Genomic DNA, 21,945 nt, shown 5'->3' on the forward strand with positions numbered 1-21,945 from the left:
TGTGAAGGAAGAGATATTTAACTGTGTGACCACCTGCAGATCCCAGATCCCTCAGAGATCTGCTGCCACAAGCACCTTAGCAATACAGCATGCAGTATTTCCTTGCCATGAAAACAGCATCCAAAAAGGGTAAAAAAAAAAAAAAAAAAAGAAATTACATTGAGTAAGTCTGAAGAAAAAATAAGGGTTCATAGTCACCAGCAGGATGCTAGCAGGGTCACAGTGCTCTCACTATTTAAAGCAAATAAACAACAAAAACAAGGGCAGAGGAAGAAATGGAGACATTAAGGGGAAGAACTAGTGTGTGTCACACAAGCTGAAATCTTGGGAGAAAAGGGAATCAATGTGCAAAGCTTCTGGGAGGTTCAATAGCACTGGTGCCAATGCACAGGATTTCAGCTGAACAGGTGGATTTTGTTTATTCTTTGGGATTTTTACCCCCCTCTGGTTAAATGTAGTAAATTACTCCAAAAAGCCTAGTAGTTTGCTGTGAGGAGGTGAAGAGTCAGATGAAATCCCCAGTTAATACCCATTTGGGGGCAAATGGAAATAATGCTTCAGGATGAGGGAATGGAAGATGAAAAGAGCAGGCTTCTTTCTTCACGCCACAAATTCTTCCCAGCACTCTGATTTCTCAGCTTTTCAAAGACATAGGCATCATGAAGAGGACTAATCTCACTCCAAATCTGCACAGGGCTCCTTTCTGTCTGGATCTTACCTCCAGAGATCTGTCCCAGTTGGCCATGACCCTCTGGAAGTAGCCCTTTCCAGTCTGATTTGTACTGCACTCAGAACAAAAAAGGCAGAAGAAGGGTGCTGGATGTTTGTTGGGATCCACCAGCTCCCCCAGCTAACTCTGTGTCCAAACTGCCACCAGAAAACATTGCTGTTGCCATATTTCCCTTTATTTTGAGTCACCACAGACAACTGCTCAGAAATTCAGAAAAACAGGCTCTGATGCTGAGCTGCCACATCAGACAGAGTGAAAACCAGTGGCCCACGCTTTTGTAGAATAAAGGAGGCAATGTATCATAGCTTGGCTGAGTTACATCCAAAAATCCCTTTGATTTTAGCTAAACCAATAACACAGACAATTTTTTCCCCTGCTACTTTGCTCCTGTAGACAGCTCCTGCCTGGACAAAAGAAATTATAATCTTAGAGACTGATATTTTAAAAAGGAGTGAGGCCCTTGACTGAATGACTTCTCAAAAGTTCTGTTTTCAAAGACATTGTCCAAATGATTGGAAAATGAGAAATTGGTCCAGCTGGGGAAGGTTTCTTACACAAAGAAGTTTGACTCTTAGGGAATGCTGCTTGTACATCTCCACCTGTGGTGGTGAGGTTTAAGTATAAACCTGAGCTCAACTACACAAGTTCTTAACTTCACAAGTTCCCCACAAGCTGGGGAGTCATATGCTTCATTAAGAATTGATAGCAAATCAAAACTTTCAGTTTTCTTTAAAAAAAGAAGCAAACACTCACAGTCTTCCAAAGGTGTTAATGGGAAGGTTGCAAGATCAAGCACTTTAAGGTTGAAAACCTTAAACCATCAATTTCTTTGGCTTCATTTAGTGAGGAGATGCTAAAAGGTTGCAGTGTGGGCTGCTTTAACTTTCTAGGTCTGAGTGGGTTCAGCCATTTGCTCCTCCCTGAATGACGTTTGGCCTGATAAATAATGGGCAGAACTGCTTAATAGCCTGTTCTCTTCCACGTTCTCTCACAAACCCATCTCAGAAACTGCCAGTACCTCTGTTGGCTGATTCATCTGTATTACAGTCCTCTAACATACATGACTAGGCACTTTTAAAAAAATGTTTGGGGTTTTTTTAAGTGCCTAAAGTAAATGAATGTAAAACTCATTAACTTTTAGAAAGAAAACTTCCTATTAATACAATAATAAGTGTTATTCGAGAAAAAAACATGCTTTATAACACAAAATCTTATCACTGTTTGATTCAAGCAGTTATTTTGTGTTTTCTGTAGAAATAATGCTCAGTTGAAGAGTTCTCCTTGTGCTCCAAAGCATCAAGTCCTGAAGCAAAGCCTGTCAGTCCGTGCTGGTTTCACATTGTTCACTCACAGCCCTGACACACTCCATGTGGAGTCAGTTTTGATACAAGCCATATAGAATTTAAATACTGAGGTAACATCCAGTGCTGTCATTCCTCCCTGCAACTAAATGTCAGCAAGAAATAGAATCTAAAATTGGTCTGTAACTATGGCAACTAATGAGCCATTCTGACTTGGAGTCCCCAAATCCAACATGTAACCATCAAGGGATTCATTCCAGTTTGAAGATGCTGCTTCTCAGAGAAGAAAATCTGCTGCTGCTTGTGCCAACATTTGTGTGAGAGCCACCAGCCAGGCTGGAGAGCTGGAGCAGGCTCAAGCAAACAACTGGGAGAAAAGCAGCTTCCTTCTGAAACTGGAAGGAAGAACAGACACCACCTTCTGTGGATGCTAAACACTCTGGGTAAAGGTAAAACCCTGCAGAAAGCACAAACTCCAAACTGACAATGGTGTTTGTAATCACAGCACAGGGAAACCAAGGGCAGGTTCTATGATGAGAAATAATGGGTGCCTTGAGGCTTTGGATTTTAATTTCAATTTCAATAGGCATTTGGGATCACACAGCTCCAAACTGAACTCCATTAATTCTGACAAGGGGAGGTCATTCCATCTGCCGTGACCAAATCCTCCTTCTCAGAAGCTGTTCTGAAAGAGCTGTTTAAGGAAACTCTCCTAAACATACATTAAAAGTTATGCCTATAGCTAAAAAGTTCTCCTCTCTTTACCCGGGAACAAGGTATTTATTCCCTTTCATATCTCTGCCAGATGACCAGGTGACACTTTTTAGTGCCATGGCAGATGAGTGAAGAGAGTTCCACCAGAAGGAGATGAAGTCTCTACCAGGAGGGCAGATGAGGTGTCTCATGCACAGGTTTCTCCTAAATTTTTTCTCCTAATTTTTAACGAAATAAAGATTTAAAATGATGGGTCACTATTTCCTTCCATTACATTCAAAGGTTAATTTAGGTAGCATGTGTATGTTCTAGAAATGCACTACAGCCCACATCAGAAGAAAGGATGTTAGGTGCTAGTCAATTCTTAAAAACAAACAAACAAACAAACCTGAGTTCATACCAATTTTCTTTGAAGATGTAAAACCTAACCAAACACAAAATACCTTCACTAAAATATTTTGTCTACCCATGTAAACAGCACTTAGCATTGGTTTGAATATTGGCTTTCCTGGATGGGTAAGAAAAAAGACATCATAAATTACAGCTTTGATCTGCGGAAAACACAAATGCTGTTGTCTTGTAAAATGAGCTACATTTCATACAGTGACAAAATAATTAACCCCTTTGAAACTTAGAACCTGTTAGCCAGTTTTCTATTCATATGGAAAACATAGCTATGGGAACAAAGCTATAACTCAGGAAAAATAAGCAAAGAGAAGAAAAGCAAGGAAGAAACGGGACTGGGTACTTCTCTCATCCATCATGGATCATCACTGATCCATCTCCAGTCACAAGGTCACCACCATCAACTAAGGTCTTGTAAGAAACATCAGTGTGACATCTCAGGTGCATTCAGGAAAGGCTGACAGTAAATGTTAATGACAAACAGGTGTGCCAAGGATGTGAGAAAAGACAAAGCAATGGATGTTTCACACTTTCTCAAATTAATTTTTATCTAATTAATTCATCTTCATCAGATCTGGGCTAGCTTAGCAGCAGAGAAATTTAATATCTTAGGGATCTACAAAACAAAAAAAGCTGTAAACCCTACTAGGAAGCATCATGTCTTCATTAGTTTACTGGTATTCCAAGAAAAAAAAAAAGGGGAAAACAAAAAAGAAAACTTGCAAAGAGCAAGCACCACGATGTTTCATGGGATCCGGAGAAACAGTTAGAGCAGTAAAGGGGAAGAAGAAAACCCAACAAATGACCACACACAAAATGCCCAGGGACTGCTGAGGGTACAAGAAATTGGTTTCAACTGGTGCCTGCGTGGGTGTGGCAGTGGGAGTGAGCACAACGAATCCTTCTCACCGTTCCTTTTCCTTCCCTCGTCTTTTGCTGCTTTCTGCGGTGCCATCACTTTCTGCAGGGAGCTCCGGCCAGAGCTGGGCTTTCCCGACCCATTGCTGAGGATGGAGCCGTTCTGGCTCGGGGAGCGGCTGCAAGTAACCATAGCAACAAGGCAGGACGTGAGTTCTCCCTCCTCAACCTCTTTTCAAGGTTATTTTATTCGCACGGTTTGCATCATTGAGTCTTCAGGTCTGATTTGGTACCAAAAGGAGACAGAATAGAAACAGCACGCAGCAACACGGTAAAGGTAGGAGCACAGTGATGGGAGATTAGCACCACTTTCCCAATTAGTTCAGGGCCGACGGGCATCTCGGCGGCTTGGAATGCAACTGATTCGCATGCATAAGCCCCACAATGATATAAGTGCCACCACCGAGGACAAAAAGTCCCGTTGTCAATTCAGGGTCATTAACCCAGACAAAATAAAGTAGACCTTTGTTTTAGGATGCGTGGCTAAATCGATTCCTTTATTATTCAGCCTGCATTTACAGTCAGCTGTTGTCAGCTACAATGCAAACTACACTTACTCACTTTGCACATATGCACACACAACAGTGATAAGAAATGTCTCCTTTTCTCCTTTTGGCACATACCCTGGTTTGATCAGCACCCTCATTAGCTGAAACCTCTAAGAAAATGCTTGTTTTAATCAGCCATTGCATATCCTTGTCCTGAAACTGGTCCCTGCCCAGGGTGAGGAGGGAGGGCAGGGCAGAACTGCTGTACATTCAGTCCCAGCAAGGAGCAGGGACAGAAATGAGCAGCAAGCTCTGGGCTGTGCTGGGAGTGAACTCCCACCATAGCTCCTCTGATTTTTGGGGTGGACAAGTCACTCAAATTCTAATGCACAACTTGGCAAAAGCAGGCCACTAGTACATAATAGTACATTTGGTGCTAGTCCACATCCAGACATAGTCACTTTTTTTTTTTTCACATGTGAAACTGCCACAAAAGGAATGAAAACTCTCCTCAGGACCTGTGTAGTTATTCACAAATCTATCTGCAATATACCACTGAGTTGTCATGGGCACTGACAGGGTGATGTAAAGAGGTTACATTAGAGAAAAAAAATGGGCCTAGGCACAGAGGCTTCCATTTACAGAGAAAAAGAATCAAATCAAACTCTATTGCTCTCACAATGGTTTTATAACCAGAAAATGGTGCTAAAACAAAACAACTGTCAAAACCATCCTGTAAATCATTGCCAATACTGTATCATCATCTTGAAACATTCATTTACCTCCAGGTCTGGCCACCCTGCCCGGTGTAAGTAGAAAGCATTTACTGTGGTCAGAACAGCAAGGGACAAATATGAGAAAAGCAATTCTTGGGGATTTCCTTTTGCAGACAGCCTAAGTGGAAATATGTATAATTTGAGACAGGGTTTTGCCAGCTACAGGACTCTAGGAGAATTCAGCATGCAACCCCAGTCAGTCTAGCCTGAGGGTTTCCTTTGGAAATTTTATTGAAAATAAGTATTCTTGAGAAGCATGATTCCTCCCTATAAACCTGTCTGTCACTGCTAAATGGATAATCCCAACCCAGTAAAAAGGATCCATCCAGGGACAGACCAACACCTGAAGAAAATCTGCTCAACTTGGGAACACAGAAAAGAAGTGAGCATGGATAGCTTGCATGATGATTTCTGTGGTGACACTAATCCAAATATTCATCCTTTTTAAGTGGTCCTCCTATTATTAACTGAGAAGTTTCTTTCAGTGGTGATAGCAAAGATACTCTGATCAGTTACCAGCCACTTCATGGCTGTCTGGTTTGAATTGACCTTTCCAGGCTGTAAAGTACCCTGAATGAAAGAGCAAATACATAAAGGGCAAGAAATATTTCTTCATCTTCAACAACCATTAAATTCCACTTCCAGACACAGCTCCTGGGAATCAAAAATACTGAAATTCTACATGCTCTTACTTACTCAAGCAATCACCCTGAAGGAGGGAAAACTAACTCTTAGTTATTTGCTTAGAAGGGCACCAAGATTCAGCACATTTTATAATGAGAATAACTTTGCTAGATCAAGTTTTCTTATCAGCATTTGTTTAAAATGGTGCAGATTAAGTGGGGGATTTCTGTGCTCACTCAAAGGACTGAGTGAAGTATTTAATCACTTTGGTTAGAGGATTAATTAACAGGGCTGGTTTACTTTTTTTTTTTGGTGTGTATTTACACATGGCTTTGGAGAGGCTTCAAAACATTTTAAAGTACAATTCCTACAAAAGCTTGACCTGCCCAGCACCAGCAACCACTGTGGGTGTCATGGTCGTCTTCCAGTTGTCATTCCTTCAAAGGATGGAAGGCTCTGAAAGGGACAGGTGCTGTTTGGTACACATAGACCTAACCCTCATATTGCAATGATTTGTAGCCTGAACAACACCTCACTGGCATTAAATGACAGAATGACTGTTTACATCCAATTGCAGCTGGCTCACTCCTCTCTGCTGGTACACCCTGCAGACAGCTCTTCCCACATTCCAGGTGATTTACTCTATAGCCAAAGGAATATGATAAACCAGGCTCTAGCTCAGGATCCTTCTGTCAGTTTTTCTGCAGGGAAAACCTCAGCTGATGACCACTGGGGATGTCTACCCACCCCTGCTATCCTCCAGCCCCACACCATGCTGGCTGACACCTTCCCCTTCCAGCATGTCCCAGTCACAGTGTGCAGCAACGCTGCACTGAGTATTCCAAGCTTTCCCATTATTCCAAAGGGGGAAATATTGGACAAGATGAGTTGACTCAGCTAGGAAGGCTTGGTTTTCTCTAGAATTTCTCTGCTTTAGTCAGCTGCTTTTCTTGTATGCTATCAAATCCCTTCAAGAGGCCAGGCCTGTGGAATGCCTGTGAGCTACACAACAACAGTTACCTCTATTCAGGCTGTTTGCTTAACAGGTTTGTTTTCTTCTCTTCCCTTCAGAATCCATACTCAGCTCCACTCTCATTTAATGCCAAGGAGAGTGGATCAAGGAAAAATTGGCTTCAAAGCATGCAAAACAGCTGGGATAAAGAGATAATCTGCTTTCCTCGCCTGCAAGGACCGAGACAAGGAATATTCAGCTATTCTGTTGATGGGTGAGGGCAGACATGAGGTAAAACTTCCTAACAGGAAAGGCAGGAGAGAACAGATTGCTGGAGGAGGTTGTGATCATCCCACCAGTGGAAGACTTTAAAATAAGGTAGATAAAGTTGAGTTAGGTGGGTGTTGGACCCTGCAGCAGAGAAGAGGAGCCACATAGCTCCCTGGGGATCTTGAATCCATGATTCTACAAGCCTAGAGACTTCATATGAAAAGAGTGCAAACCTGGGACACTTCACCGTAGACCCTGACATTATCGAGTCTGTTCTTACACTTCTGAAGTTTTGTCCTGCTCTAGATGCTTTGGATCTAGAGGTCTTCTATAATTCAGTGGGTGTTTGGGGTTTCCCCTTCTGCTGGTGAAGGCATTGGGTCCAATTCTGAAGAGGCAGAGCCTGTCAGTGGAGTGACAGCAATTTACAGTGGCTGAGGACCTTTCTTTTGGCTCCTTGAGAAATTACCAGTGCTCATGTTACATGTGTCATTTGGGCTCATCTCTTATGGAACACCAACATGCACACCAAAGCCACTTCATCTCCTTGCTAAGACTTCACTTGGTTTTACCTCAAATACTGAAGCAACCTTACACAGCCAGCACAGACCAGTGTCATGCCAAGGATACATCATGGAGAGGAGCCACCTGCCACACACAGAGCCGAGTGCCAAACCTCTCAGCAACCAGAGCACATATCCTATTTAACCCCTGTGTGGAAAGGCACCAGCTGCCAGCCCATACCTTTTCCTTGTTTCGTTGGATTTGGCAGTTTTGATGGTGCTTCCATCCTGGGTCGTTTCCCTCTCCTGGGAGGCAGGAGCATCTCTGACTGGAAGTGGAAGGATGACAGTCTCCTGAGTCACAGGTAAAACCTCATCCTCTGCTCCCTGCTGGCCCAGGTGTTGCTTGGCATAGTCAAAGCCTTGTACTGGCTGCAAAAAAAACAGAGGAAATAACAGAAATTTCCAGTGTGTATTAGATGTAATATAAATTTTCAAATTCAATGTAAAATTTTTCACTACTCCTTAACTGTTTTAATTACATAAGTGACAGGTAAAAATACATAGATTATAATGTGAATACCCAACAGGAAATCAATTTTCTGATGAGATCTCCATTCCACACATTTTAAACATGATTAGTTAGTATAAAATTGACCTTGGCTAACCTTTCTTACCCTGCTGTAACACCCCCAGAAATTACTTTGACAGACAGTGGGAGAACGAGGATGTAGAAGAAAAAATTAGGAGTAAAAAAAAAAAAAAAACCCCTACAGAAAACTTTCTTTGACAAAACCCTTGTGCTTTCAAAGAGGGTGGGAGTAATTTATTCCCAGTCAAGCCAAAGTAAAAAAGGCACACATCAGAAAGTTTCATGGGCAATATTTTCCAGAAAATAATCTTTTTCAGATCAGTGAAATTGGATTTCCCCTGGCTTGCCAGTTGCCTACTGGGAAGGATATTACCGACTTCACTTGTTTCTTTTGGGAAGTGGCATTTCACCAGAGCCTTGCAACAAGGCAGTTCCTGCCCAGCAGAACTAACATATGCCTTCTGGGCAAAGCAGCCAAGGAAAGGTGGATTCTCTCAATGGAAAAATTAAACATTTAGACAAAACTTGACTTTCCAAACTGCATTTTCAGTTGGAAGGAAAAGAGAATGGGAAAAAAAATTAAAAAAAAAAAAACCAAAAAAAACCCAAACCAAACCAACAAAACCAACCCACATTATCTGTTGGAAAAAAAAAATATGAAAAATAAATCACTTCAAGAAATTCATGACTACTTCTGGAAAATGTGTTCTTGTTACACTAAATAAAACTAACTTACCAAAACCAGGAAGGTTATTCTTCCTGAAGTAAAAAGACTATTGACAAAATGCTAAGAGAGGACCACAAAACACTTCAAAGCTGAGAAAGTGGAAGTTTTAAACCTCACACATACTTTGGAATTAGTTAATGACTGATTACTCCACGTTCCTGTCATATCATCATTGAATATTTTAGCTCCAAAAGAAAATCAGCATGAGAAGAAAAATTGCTGTTGGCACAGAAAAAGGACAAGCTCTGAAAAGCATTTTCTCTTGTTGTGTCCCTTACTAAATCTGGGCTGCAGCTCTAAATTCTGATACATTTTGCAGGTGATCTCAGTCTGAAAAGAATGGGGCTGTTTTTCACTTTATGAAACATAAAAACTGCTTTTTCTTTGTGTGGACCTGCATGGCATTCCCAAACTCCTGCTCAGACTGAGGCTAATGGTTCCTAATGTATTTCCATCCTTCAGCATTCCTCTGATAAAAAGCTTCAGTGCATTAAGGAGTGGACTAATGCTGATAAGGGAGAGCAGGCAACTCCACAAATCACCCCCTGGAACTTGCAATATATCAGAGAAATGCTAATTCACCATCACCCCTCCATGGCAAGCAGGGTATCACAAAACAGCCACCAAATGAGCTACAGAGGCAGCAAATGAAGCAAGGAAAGCAGAAGCTCTGTGAGGGACAGTTAGGAAGAAATTCTGCACAACATCCTACATAATAATATTGTTAATTAAAATATTGTTTTCAACCTCATTATAAATATTAAGTGTCAGTTAAGACACCCATAGATATTCTGAAAAAAGGTAACAAGAGAGAAGAGGGGATTTAATCAGTTACTTCTCCCTCCATGCCTTTGAAAGAGTCAAATAAGTTTCAACTTCATCTCTTATTAAAAAAAAAAAACAACAAATAAAAACAAACAAACAAACAAATCAAAAAACACCTCTCCAAACACAAACCAAACCAAACCAGAAACTGCAGGACATGAGAAATACTAAAGAATTCTGCAGTGTCCCAGCTCAGATCTGCCACAGGAAGAAAATGAAGGATTATTTTAATCATCAGAGTTCTACTTACCACCATGTCCAGTAACAAACTGCAATAAAAGGAGAGCTGAGAAAGTCATCCTCATCAGCAGATATATTGCATTAAATAAAATTTGTTCTTGGATCCCTGCTCTGTAAAAGCCCACAGGAGCAGATGGTTCTGCCACCCCTGGAGGGAACTGGCAAGGCTAAATCACGACCAGGCACAGCTGAAGCACTGCAAATGTAGATGTCCAATACATCCAAAATACTGACAAGGACTGAAGGACTGAGATTCTAATATTGCTTTTGAAATAATAAATGGATAGAGAGAGACCACTAGATTACACTGCCTGGTGAAGGGCGGACTGAATACAGTTGTTTCTGGGACTCTTTTTCCTTGTAATGATCGTGAAAAAGACACTAAATATGTTTAAAAAAAAATGTAAAAAAAGGAAGGAAAGGAGGAAGGAAGTGAGGGAGAGAGAGAAAGAGAGAAAGAAAGGGAGGGAGGGAGGGAGGGAGGGAGGGAGGGAAGGAGGTAGAGAAAAGAGAGAGAAAAGAGAGAGAAAAGAGAGAGAAAAGAGAGAGAAAAGAGAGAGAAAAGAGAGAGAAAAGAGAGAGAAAAGAGAGAGAAAAGAGAGAGAAAAGAGAGAGAGAAAAGAGAGAGAGAAAAGAGAGAGAGAAAAGAGAGAGAGAAAAGAGAGAGAAAAGAGAGAGAAAAGAGAGAGAAAAGAGAGAGAAAAGAGAGAGAAAGAAATCAGCCCATCCCCTCAATTGGTATACCCAATAGGTACAGTCAGACTGAGTTTTTTTCCTGTGCCCTTTATCAAACTGATAAGGCTTGTTTTCCCACAGCCTGCAGCACTTGCTTTTGCTTGTGGGTCTTAGACTACAGATCTTATCTCTCTTTACCTGCAAACTTATTCTTTCATGATAAAAAAAAAAGAAAAGGTGAGGGGACAAATGAGATTCTAGACTTTAACAAAGCATGCTGCAAATTAGAAAGCAAGGAAGGCAAAAGTTAACATTCATCCAAAATGTCAAAGCAAAAACAGTTGCTTAAAATAAAACCAGCATTGAAATAAAAACATTAAAATAAAATCCCATCAGAATTTCACCAATTTGAATTCATACTTCTTTCATCTTACAGCTAGAGAGAAAATTGGAAAAAAATGGTATTTTTCAATCTTCCTTTTCCCTGCAACTGCATCCAGATGTCCCTAACTGCTGAGGCAATTCAGAACAGCACCACAATTCCCAGGAGAGCTCCTATAAACTACGCTGCGTACGCGAGGTCATTCTGCAAACTTCATTTATTTACCCTTCAGTCTGCCACAACACAGAAGTCACGCTTCCATTCCCAGGCTCCGGCAGCATCCCGTCCCGCTGCCGCACACGGGTATTGAAAGGTAAATGTGTCGTTACCCGGGGCGCTGTCCCGCCGCAGGACGCGGGGATGTGGCAGCTGCGCTCCGGCAGGACCCGCAGCCTCCCTCCCTCCCTCCGGACTGCAGCACCGAGCAGCTCTGCCCTGCCGGTCCCCTTGGAGCAGGGCTGCTGGAGCCAGCACACGCACCTGGCATCCCAGCAGGCAGGTGGCACATCGGATCCTCCTCTGCTCCCTACGCGGCTTGCTGGCTGCTCAAAAGGGGTCACAAAACTGCTCCGGTGATTCTACAGCGAATCTCGGATGCACGGAGGCAAAATACCAAAACGGCTGCTTAAACTACAAATCACTCCACAGTGACTCCACTTCGAGCAGAGGCAGCATTAATCAGCAGTCTCGGGCACTTTCCTCAGCCATGAAATACAACAGACTCATTTTAAATGTGACATGGATATGTGCTCATTTGTACTCCCCAACTGCATGAAATATGGCAATTACAGTTCAAGCAATTACCACTAGCCTTAACACTGAAATTAAAACTAAAACTAAAACTCTTCTTTTCAAAATCACCTTCTTTCATTATCTTCTCAAAATATATTTCTTAGCCTTATTTTAATTAAAGATGCTGAAATCAGGAATGACCAAACCAGTCCATTCCCAGTCCCACTGCAGGATTTATCTTGCACAGTCCATATATCAGCATAAACTCTAAACTAGACCGGGCAGAACCTTTCTGATGGAGCCATCATTGTGAAACTAAATAGAAAGCAATTTAGCTTTCATTTAGAAATGCACCACTTTTCAGATAATGAATTAAATTAAATTTTATGGAGTCTCAAAATAAACTGGAAAGGGGAAATGCCCTCTGGAAGGGGACCTTCTGCACTCCAGCTGCAATGAGTACAAACCTGCAGGAAAAGCTGGAAAACAAACCTGCAGGAAAAGGACTGTGGTGTGGGTGCTGGGAGCTCAGCACCAATTGTTTCGTTCCAGCAATTGCAGATCCAGCTCCCATCTGATGCACTGAAGGCTGGTGCCAATGTAACCTGGCTGAACAGGCTTTAACCTGAGTATCTTACAGCCTGATTGAATCTGATTTCTCAGGAACAGTAAAAATCCAATTTTGTATTTCTTTTTGGAATGAAAACAATGGATTAAAATATGAAAATACTTTCAAGTTTTTCCTGTACTATAATTTCAACCAGCAGTAGGTTGTTTTGGCCTTTTTTTACATAACAACTTTCTTCAGCTGGTAGACATCACATATTGATGGGCAGTTCAAATCAATGTACAAGGTTTATCTCATTTTTTTTTGTCCTTTAGCTGGGACCAAAATTTCACATAAAACCAATCAAATGGTGCACAGCATTGGCAACAGCCCCTAATAAGGCATAATTTGCATTTTAGGGGCTTATATGGGGCGTCTAATAGCACTGCAGTGATATTAATTCCTGTCTGTGTTTGTGATATTGTGTGTTGCACTTTTGCAGATCTAGTCTTAACACTGGATGGATAATAGTGGACAAATAGATGAGAGCACACTGGAACCAAAATGGAAATGTCTTTTCTGCATCATTTTTGTTACAAATGTCTGGTTTCCTACTGGCACCAGCTGCACCCATCTGCAACGAACCTAAGATAAGGAGAAAAGAGCTGTCAAATGCCTCATGCCTTCCTTCAACTCTTCTTCCAATCTACATTTTTCAGCAGAACCAACAGAGCTGAAATCTCAATAATCCTCCTGTCTGCAGCATTAAGAAACCAAAGAAAAAATTCATCATCTCAATCCCATGCCAGCAGAGAAGAACAAAGTCAGCTAAAAGGGCAAAGGAGCAGCCTGACTTACACACAGCCTCCATAGGCTAAAAACTCCTATCTTTGGGTGGACCTGATCGAGAGCCACTGAATAGAAACACTGGAGGTGCAGAATTTTTTACTATGGATATAAAACAGTATTGTGTGACTTTTTTTTTCTGTCAGAGGATCAAACTGGAAGTGCATTTGATTTGGAAAAAAAGAATATTGTAATTGATATAGATTAGTAACTTTAAGCAAACCACAATTGCTTGAACCTGACCAGCAATATAGATAAATTAGAAAATCCAAAACACCTAAAAGAAAAATAGCAGTAGGAGAAAAAAACATTCAAAGAATCTCTATTCTGGATTTTATGGAGTCTCAAAATAAACCAGAAAGGGGAAATGTTCTGGAAGGGGACCTTCAAGCAATTTGGGAGGAGAACTTTGGTTAGGGCCAGGTCTGAATTGCTCCCAAACTTCAGACATTCCCACCTTCAGCAGGCAGGAACAGCTCAGGCCATGAGGTTTGAGGTCCTACGGGAGATGTGCCAGTCCCAGCTGTGAGTACCAACCCTTTCAATTCCAAACGTCCTTCAGCTGCATCTATCCAAGAGTCACAGCCTCAGCAGGGAAATGGACCTTTGGATCTGGGGCTGGGTCACTGACCTTGGCTCTTTGAGGCAGGTTCATCATGGTGTCTGGTTTGAAGTCGTTTTTGTTCTTCCTGCACAGCACCGCGGTGATGATGATGATGATGACGGTGACCACCGCAATGGGAGCCAGCACGGCTGCAATGATCCACAGGTTGTTTGGGGGGTTCTTCACCACAGCTGCAGAAAAAGGCAAACCAGCAGTGGTGAGCTTCAGTGGGCAAGGCTCCTGTTGCTTCCAGCCTTCAATTGCCTCCATGCAGAAATTAGTATAAAAAGTACTGTTAACTAATCTAGCTTTTGGTATAAGGGAATACCTCTTGTGTTACTTTAGTAGGAATAAAAAGGGGAAAATCAGCAACACTGTTGAATTCACAAATCCCTGGGCTCTCTTTTCTTAGTTTTATGCTACCTGGTTATACCCAAAAGCAGACATCCACTCCAAAGTCAAGAGAGATACCATATAAGATATCACTCCAATGGAATAAACAAACAAATAAAAGGTGCAAATAATGCATCTTCAACTACTTTTCAAACACAAGCCCAGCTTAGAGCAAAGTAGCATAGCATGTGTGTTAAAAGAACACACATGGAAGTCATACATGGTGTCAAAGACTGACTGGCTCAGCAGGAGCAAACTGGCAGAGCTTTTTAAAAAACAATGGAACTAGCTGGAATAGTTACTATCAGTATCAATAAGGCAATAAGAAGATGCTTGTTTTGTGCTCTAGAAATAATTTATCATAGTTAAGGTCAAAAAGAATTGATCACTTCTGAAGGAGTAGAAATAATGAGGTTGGAAAGAGCTACTCGCAGATACATTAATGATGGCACCAGGAAAAGGGTACATTTCAGAAATGCAGCAATGCAAAAACGTTTTAGACTCCATTTCATCAGAATAATCTCTCTTAGTTATGAACCTTCCACTTGTTCACACATACGATATCCTCCTGTGACACATTCCCAGTTCCCTCATTTCATTTCTTTCTGGAAAAATAATCAGACAACCTCTTTATAGTGCTGAACTTTTCTGTAGTGAAATATTTAGTGGATTTCCCCATGCTATCCCTGTTTATTTTGCTGTGGCACTGGTTGCTGGCGTGAGCAGGCAATTGTGAGAACACCAGCACAAAGCAGCCGTTCCCATTTCCTGGCGGACTGGCGCTTTCAAATGTCATTGAGCTTATGAGCTGTCAGAGGCACTCAGCATCTCTCAGGATCAGACTTCAAATGCAAACCAGCTTCTTCTGCAGCAGGCACTGGGAACTTTACAGTTCTCCAGCTGAAAGCCTGGCTGGAGCCTGAGCCTGTTCTCTTTGTAGATTTGAGCGTTTTGCAAAGCTGGTGAAGTTTGTTGGGTGATGTAGGAACAGCACCATTAGGCTCAGAGCTTGAGCACAAGACTGCAAAAAGGCCAGGTTGGAGACTTTCAAGGTTCACTTTTCAACAGACTTGCAGAATTCTTAACTATAGACTTGACATTTAGTTTGGGGATGAAAGGGCTGTGGGGTAGGAAATGGAATCTGAATTTTAGCAAATAACAGGAACTTTAATATAGACTGCTGCTGTGGAAGCAGCAAACAATGGTTGAAAAATTATATTTATGCCTTCTAAGGGATGCAGAGGAAATTATGACCTTCTGGCTAATAGGATAGACATTTAGGAGTCCTAATTAACATCTTTAATTCAGTTACCAGACTCCAATGTGACCTAAAGTCAACCCATGGTTCATTCAACTCAGTAAGACTTCAGTGGAATTTGAAACAAGCCTTTCATTCTGTTGTAACTCAGTCTCTGGCTCATAAAACAGGAACATCCATTTTTTTGTGTTATTATTCGTCTGTCTCATCTAACCCAGCTATGAGCTCCCGAGGGTACGTGTCTTTTCTCACAGTATTTGGGACAGAACTTTTCATTCTGCTAGAACAGAAATTATAATGAGCAAAAATGAAATCCACACAAAGTATTTTCTGTGGCAATGCAGACTACAAATAACCACGTCCAAAAGGAAAGAAATTGTGTTTTTCCATAATAAGGTATAAAGATGGAATTACTTCCTACATTTCAAATACTCTACCTTTAGAATCTCAGGTACCTCAGGTCACAATTTCAGTTCCTGTCTATTCTATTTTTATAGTGTTCTATGCATATGTGGCTGATATGAAAATCTACAGATGAATGAGGCTGCCTTATCAGACCAAGGAAATACAAAGTTAGATGATGAGCAGTAGATTCCATAATTGCCTAAATACCCACATAAATATAAATCACATCACTGCACAAAGAGCTAGGAAACTGCTATATCTATATCTTTTTTAGTAAAAAATACATTAAAGAAATATTCTCATGGAAAACAAAATTACTTGGAATTTAAATGCTGGAATTTATGGAACGGAGATCCTCGAGTTCAGCTGAATTAAAGTCAGAAGCAGACCATGATCAAATCAAGGATCAGATACAGTACATGGTGCATTACCTGGAAATTGTATCATATTTCAGTCTTCTTACTCAATCCTATGTTTATGGATGATATATAAATTACTTATTATAGCGGTCTCTTCCTAATTATTAATTATTATTTCAGTACCACCACTCCTCCAGGCAGGTATAATTGCACCAGAGACATCCATTTTATGTGATGTTTCACCACTAAGGAGATCCAGTGCAGAAGTCCACTACATAATTTTGATTCCTTCTGTAGAAATACTTTGGCAAGGTGGAGGAATCCAGTTAGCAAAAGGCATGGTACGCAGCATGAAACATAATTATTAATTATGTTAACTGCATGAAAAAACACTCCAAGCTTCACCACAGTTTTATGACTATGACAAGTATATAGGAATATCTAAAAAAAAATCTAATATCTATATGAATATCTAAAAAATATCTATAGGAATAGCTAAAAAAAACATTTAAAGAAACCTGTGTCCACAATCACTCAGCAACTGATTAAGGTCTTGAAAGAAAAATTTGAAAACACTTTACTTTTCAAAATGGAGTATTTTTTGCCACATTATTCTGAACGATACTATCTATCTTGAGTCTGATAATTGCCCATATGCACAAGTAGCTCTTTTCAACTTCACTTTTCTGATTTGTGTCTAAATGATATCTTTAACAACCATGTAGTTTTCTTGGTGAAAATTCTTATTTAAAAAATAATAATCCCTTTGAGATAGAAAGAATCTATACTATTTTAAAAAATAATAATCCCTTTGAGATAGAAAGAATCTATACTATTTTGATCAAGTCAAAAATAAGGGACATCTTAACAGCCACGACATTTTATGTCTTTTGGCCAAGTTATATGAATAGCAACTTTGCCCCAGTCATCATTAGTGTGTGGTGTCATGGTTTTGTCAGCATCAGAATTAATTGTGACTTTCCATAGTGTTCAGTTCATGGAATAAAGCAGTGGTTAAGTATGGAATTTTTGAAAGGACTCTTACGATCAGCTTGAACTTGGATGACATAGCCCAGGGTCAAGGCCATCCTCTGCGAGTCAACTGTACTCAGAATTTTGGCAGCTGCAGTGCCCAGCAAAGGCTTCCCGTTGTATAAAGTGTAATATGTCAGTTCAGCTGGCTCCTTGGGTCCTGGAATACGTTGAATTTTTACCATCTTTAAGGGAAATAAAATAAATAAAGAAATAAATGAAGAGACAAAGAGAAATAAATGGTGTTTGTGTTATACCATTGCAAAACTTGCCAGGAGCTATTTGGAGGCAGAGTCCACAGGGAGCTCCTTCAAGACCACCTACAAGCATAAGCTCCATGCAAATATCCTCATAGGATCAGAGCTTCTCCCCTTCAGAGCCCAGGCTATTAAATCAGTCAGTCAGAAAAATAACTAAAATTCTTCGTGAAAAAAAATTAGACATAACCCTACATTAAGAAAAGCATGCAGTAAAGAGGAAAGGATCAAATTTTTGGACATTATAGTCCTCTGTGAAGGGGGAATTCTTATAATCTGTTCTAATACTGAAAACTCTACTTTACTGGCATATTGCAGCTGAAAAACAGCCTCACATTTTCCTTCTATACTTTTTATTTTTTTGTCCCAGGTTGATAACAAAGGAATCTTGCTTTTCCCATTTTATTCAGAACACTGGCAGAATTTTTCCATTGTATCTCTACCTTTCCTGAGAGTGGAGAAAGTGTCAAACATTTCTAATGACGGGAAGAAAAAGGAGTTTTGTGATTCTTCTCCATTATGTTATGGACTAAAATTTTACAAAGGTTCACACTTCTGGCAAGTAAAATGTGTTCCTTCTTTTAAATTCTTTCAGTGGAACAATACAAAGAATTGTGTGGGCAAATGGGAAATGCATTTACTTGGGTTTATACCTTACAATAAACAGTTATTGAAAAACAATTTAATTTTTTTTTAATAACTAATTTTTGAAGATTGAAGAAGAAATCTTTTAATTGCCCACAGCATCATTTGGCTTAATTGATGAGAAAACAAAACATGATCAGTTCAAAATACTGAATGAAAAATGCTGTAAATAAGAGAAAGATGATTAATAAATTACTCAGGTCTCAAGTCTCTACTTCATAACATGATCTGGGGCCACATGATTTGATGACTAACCCTGTATAAATAAAGGCTGTTTCTTATATTTTTTTCCAACAAAAAGAGAAAAAAAAAGAAGTTCTAGCTTTGAGTTACCTAGGAAACTTTTATCAAGAAGAAAAAACTTGGAACTCTTCATTACGCTGAATACGCTAAAATATGTACTTTGTACCAATCCTCATAGCAACCAGAGAGAAAATATTTATGAACACTGATTAACTAATGATGATTTCCCGAGGATGACAGGCATGCCAACACGGCTGGCTGCAGAAAAAGGCACCATCAGCAGCGCCAGGCATTCTGCCCTTGCTGCTTTGATACCCATGAGAAATACAAGAAATTTCAGCCTAGAAATTCAGCTAGGCATGACTTTTACAGGAACTGAAGCAGGACAGATGCAAGCCAAGCACTTTTTTTCACACACTGAGCACCTGCACAGTGTAGCTGCCCACGGTGGTGGCACGTCTGAAGCGCCTTCCCTGCTGGTGGGACATCATGAATAGCGGGGCCAAGCGCTGCTCCATCAGCCTGGCAAAGCTCTGGTTGTTCAGCCCCAGCAAAGCAATATCCACCCCTTGGATGACTGTGGGAACACAGAAAAAACACAGATCAGCACTTCATGCATCCACAGGTGAAGTAACATGTGGTCTGTGGGACAGCTTGGGACAGGGAGGTGCAGACTAACTTGGAAATTAAACACCTGGACACTGTTATCCCCTCTCAGTAATTCCCTGTGGGGATATAACACATTTCTGTTTCAGTCCCTGCACAGCTCATCTCAGATAATATCAATGATGCTTCATAGAGTAAAATCTAATCTCAAAATACCATTTCGAGGCCTTCAGTTTACCAAAATGGCTCAGGGGAGCAACTACTGTGTGATCTTCAATGTAAAAATTAGGTTCAAGCCTATCTGAGAGCTGCTGGGTTTATGCTTATTGCCAGATGCTCCTGTTAACCAGTTTCTATCCTGAGGATTTGAACTCTGAAGTTTGGATTTTGTACAGTCTCAAACAAAATATCCTGTTTGAGAGCACTGAAACCTGAATAAACATTTCTGAAGTATAAATGAAGGCATCTAAAATATAAATCAATGCAAGATTTAAAAGAGACTGGATTCTAAAGTTAAAAAAAAATGATATGACATGCTGATTCAATTCATACATATGTATGGTTTTTTGAGTATTATTCAAAAAAGTCTTCTGGGACCAACAGGATCTTTTTGAAAACAGAGTTTCTACTGTAATATCAATAATAATCCATCACAGCAAGTGCACAGAGGCAAGAAATGGAGTATCAGGTGAACAGGGTCCATACTGGGAGGAGCTGCACCACTCCCTTCAGAAGATCATCATCTCTGCAGAAACTTATGTTTTATTTCAAATTTATAAAAAGATGGAACTGGTACCAAGTCTATTTCATGTCAGAACCCTTTGCTCTTGCTCTCCTGAGCATTAAACAATTCCAGGTACAGACACACCAACTAGAAAGGCTTTGGTATCACTCAAAGATGTCTGAGGGAAAGGGTATCTTTCTAGCCCAGTTATCATTTCTGAAGTCAAAATGATTGTGCATGAGAAGGCAGCAACTGTGAAAAGACTTGATAAAAGAAGAATTTTGAAGCCTAAGAGCTTCAAGTGAAAGATGCAAAAAATCCCTGCACCCAGACAGTCAGCAAATCATAACAAAATTCCTTGGTGTAACAGCCTCACCTTTGCTGCTGGGTTATATCTATGCATCTCTTCTGATTTCAGATTTAAATCCATGTCCCAGGGTATAATAAATAAATAAATAAATAAATAAAAGGTCTATTTGTGTCTCAAAACTCCCAGAAGATAATGCTGTTCTCAGAATTGTTTCAACCAAAGTGCTATAAATTCTGAGGTGGGTGTTGGTTGCTGGAGATGTCCCTGTTCAAGATGATCTATCACTTATGCCACAGAGTGACTGTAAGTGCATTTGCCCAGCTGAAGGCAGGTTCAGTGGGCAGCCACTTATTTCTGTCTAAAATTACTGCACTGCTGTGTTCATATAAATTAGCACAAAAAATTATTACCTGGAGTGCCTGGAGGAGGGAAGAGGAGGGAAGGACATTAGTAAGTACCTGTTATCACCCAGTAGTCTCTGGTTGATTCCGAGACATCAAGGTTTGGATACTCCAAAGCTTTAAAAATAGAAGAATAAATTATGTCATAATATTCCAACATCCTATACATTATGCATCCCAAAACTGGCTACCCTGACAACAGTAAATAAAATTGAACTATGGCCCAAGAGGGTATCTAGAGCATAATTTTCAGGGTTACAATTTCTTTTCTGTCTGAGAAAGAACACCAAGTGTAAACAGAAGAAGCACTGCCATACAAAGTAGAACATCTATCTCCTGTTCCCAAAATACTGGCTGGGACAGAGTCTGGGATGAAGCCCAGGAATGCCCAGAACCAAGAAGGATAGGTAATAGGTGTTGTATTCATCTCTGCTGCTTTCTCCCCTGCAGAAAACCAGATGAGATTCTATGACAATTCTGTGATTAATCCTTATATAGCCCAGAATATAGTTTCAGCCTAAAACAACATGAAAATATACCAGGATCAGACTCCACATGGACTGCAAACAAGACTAACAAAACTGTGAGCACACCTTGGAGTGTGGTGTTCTCTCACTATGCACCATTTAAGGCATTACTACCATATGTGTCTACATCTGTGAGAAACTGATATTTGCTGTTGTGATGCCTTTTGTCAGCTCCTCCATCTCCAAAGAGCACTAGACTGTAAAGCTCAATATGCTGCTAATTCATTCCACAGCTCAGCATTTGTTCAATTGATGAATACCAGGAACTTAATTCAGAAAACATCCATGCTCTGCACATTGATAGGCTGCTACTGAGTCACCTTGATTTTTAAACCCCAAAGTGGCTCAGAATAGTAAACATCATAAAGGATTTGATTACACACAGTAGCTGCTTTTGAGGAGGATTTCACAGCATGCCCTGAGCTGTGCATTTCCAGGACAGACTGCAAAGGCTCTGGAGGAGCCACTGGAGCCTACTGGGAAATAACATGCTCGGAGAACAACCTCAATATTTGTTTGATAAACTGAGACAACTACCCTGCCACATGAATAAGCATCAAACACTCTTCAAAGGAAACATTTTCCAGACACGCTCTCGGTCTGGAGCCGTAAACACTGCGCGTGCATTAAGTTCATGAGTTTGCAGTACAGCTGCTGCACTGGGAATAAAACCAAGAGCTCCAAAAATGAAATATAAGCCATTAGCTGTTAAAGAAACACTAGCTAAAGACTTCATCAGGTCTGTTCATCATGTGTGGGGATCAGCAGACAACTGCAGTACCACACAAGACTTGCTGTGTGACAAATGGCTTGCACAGCTCCTGACTACCAAGAATATGCTTGTATTGCCTTTGTGAGAAGCACCACAATCCTCCTCCTATGCAACAGGCCTATTTTGGAGGCCAAACACTTGAACTGAGCACAGCCAGCACCA

General features: G+C 40.6%; 1 protein-coding gene across 1 annotated transcript in view; it reads right to left on the reverse strand.

Moving 5' to 3' along the window:
* KIAA1549L (KIAA1549 like) overlaps positions 1–21,945 on the reverse strand; it is a 130,446-nt gene that overhangs the window by 37,464 nt on the left and 71,037 nt on the right. Inside the window, exons 8-13 of the mRNA XM_059848125.1 lie at positions 20,542–20,601; positions 18,869–19,020; positions 17,312–17,483; positions 13,879–14,042; positions 7,923–8,113; positions 4,060–4,187 (exon numbers count right to left, since the gene is read on the reverse strand). Of these exons, the coding sequence (XP_059704108.1) occupies positions 4,060–4,187; positions 7,923–8,113; positions 13,879–14,042; positions 17,312–17,483; positions 18,869–19,020; positions 20,542–20,601 (867 nt within the window). The remainder of the gene's footprint in view (positions 1–4,059; positions 4,188–7,922; positions 8,114–13,878; positions 14,043–17,311; positions 17,484–18,868; positions 19,021–20,541; positions 20,602–21,945) is intronic.

Source organism: Haemorhous mexicanus, chromosome 6 (genome assembly GCF_027477595.1).
Source record: "Haemorhous mexicanus isolate bHaeMex1 chromosome 6, bHaeMex1.pri, whole genome shotgun sequence".
NCBI classification, from domain to species: domain Eukaryota; kingdom Metazoa; phylum Chordata; class Aves; order Passeriformes; family Fringillidae; genus Haemorhous; species Haemorhous mexicanus.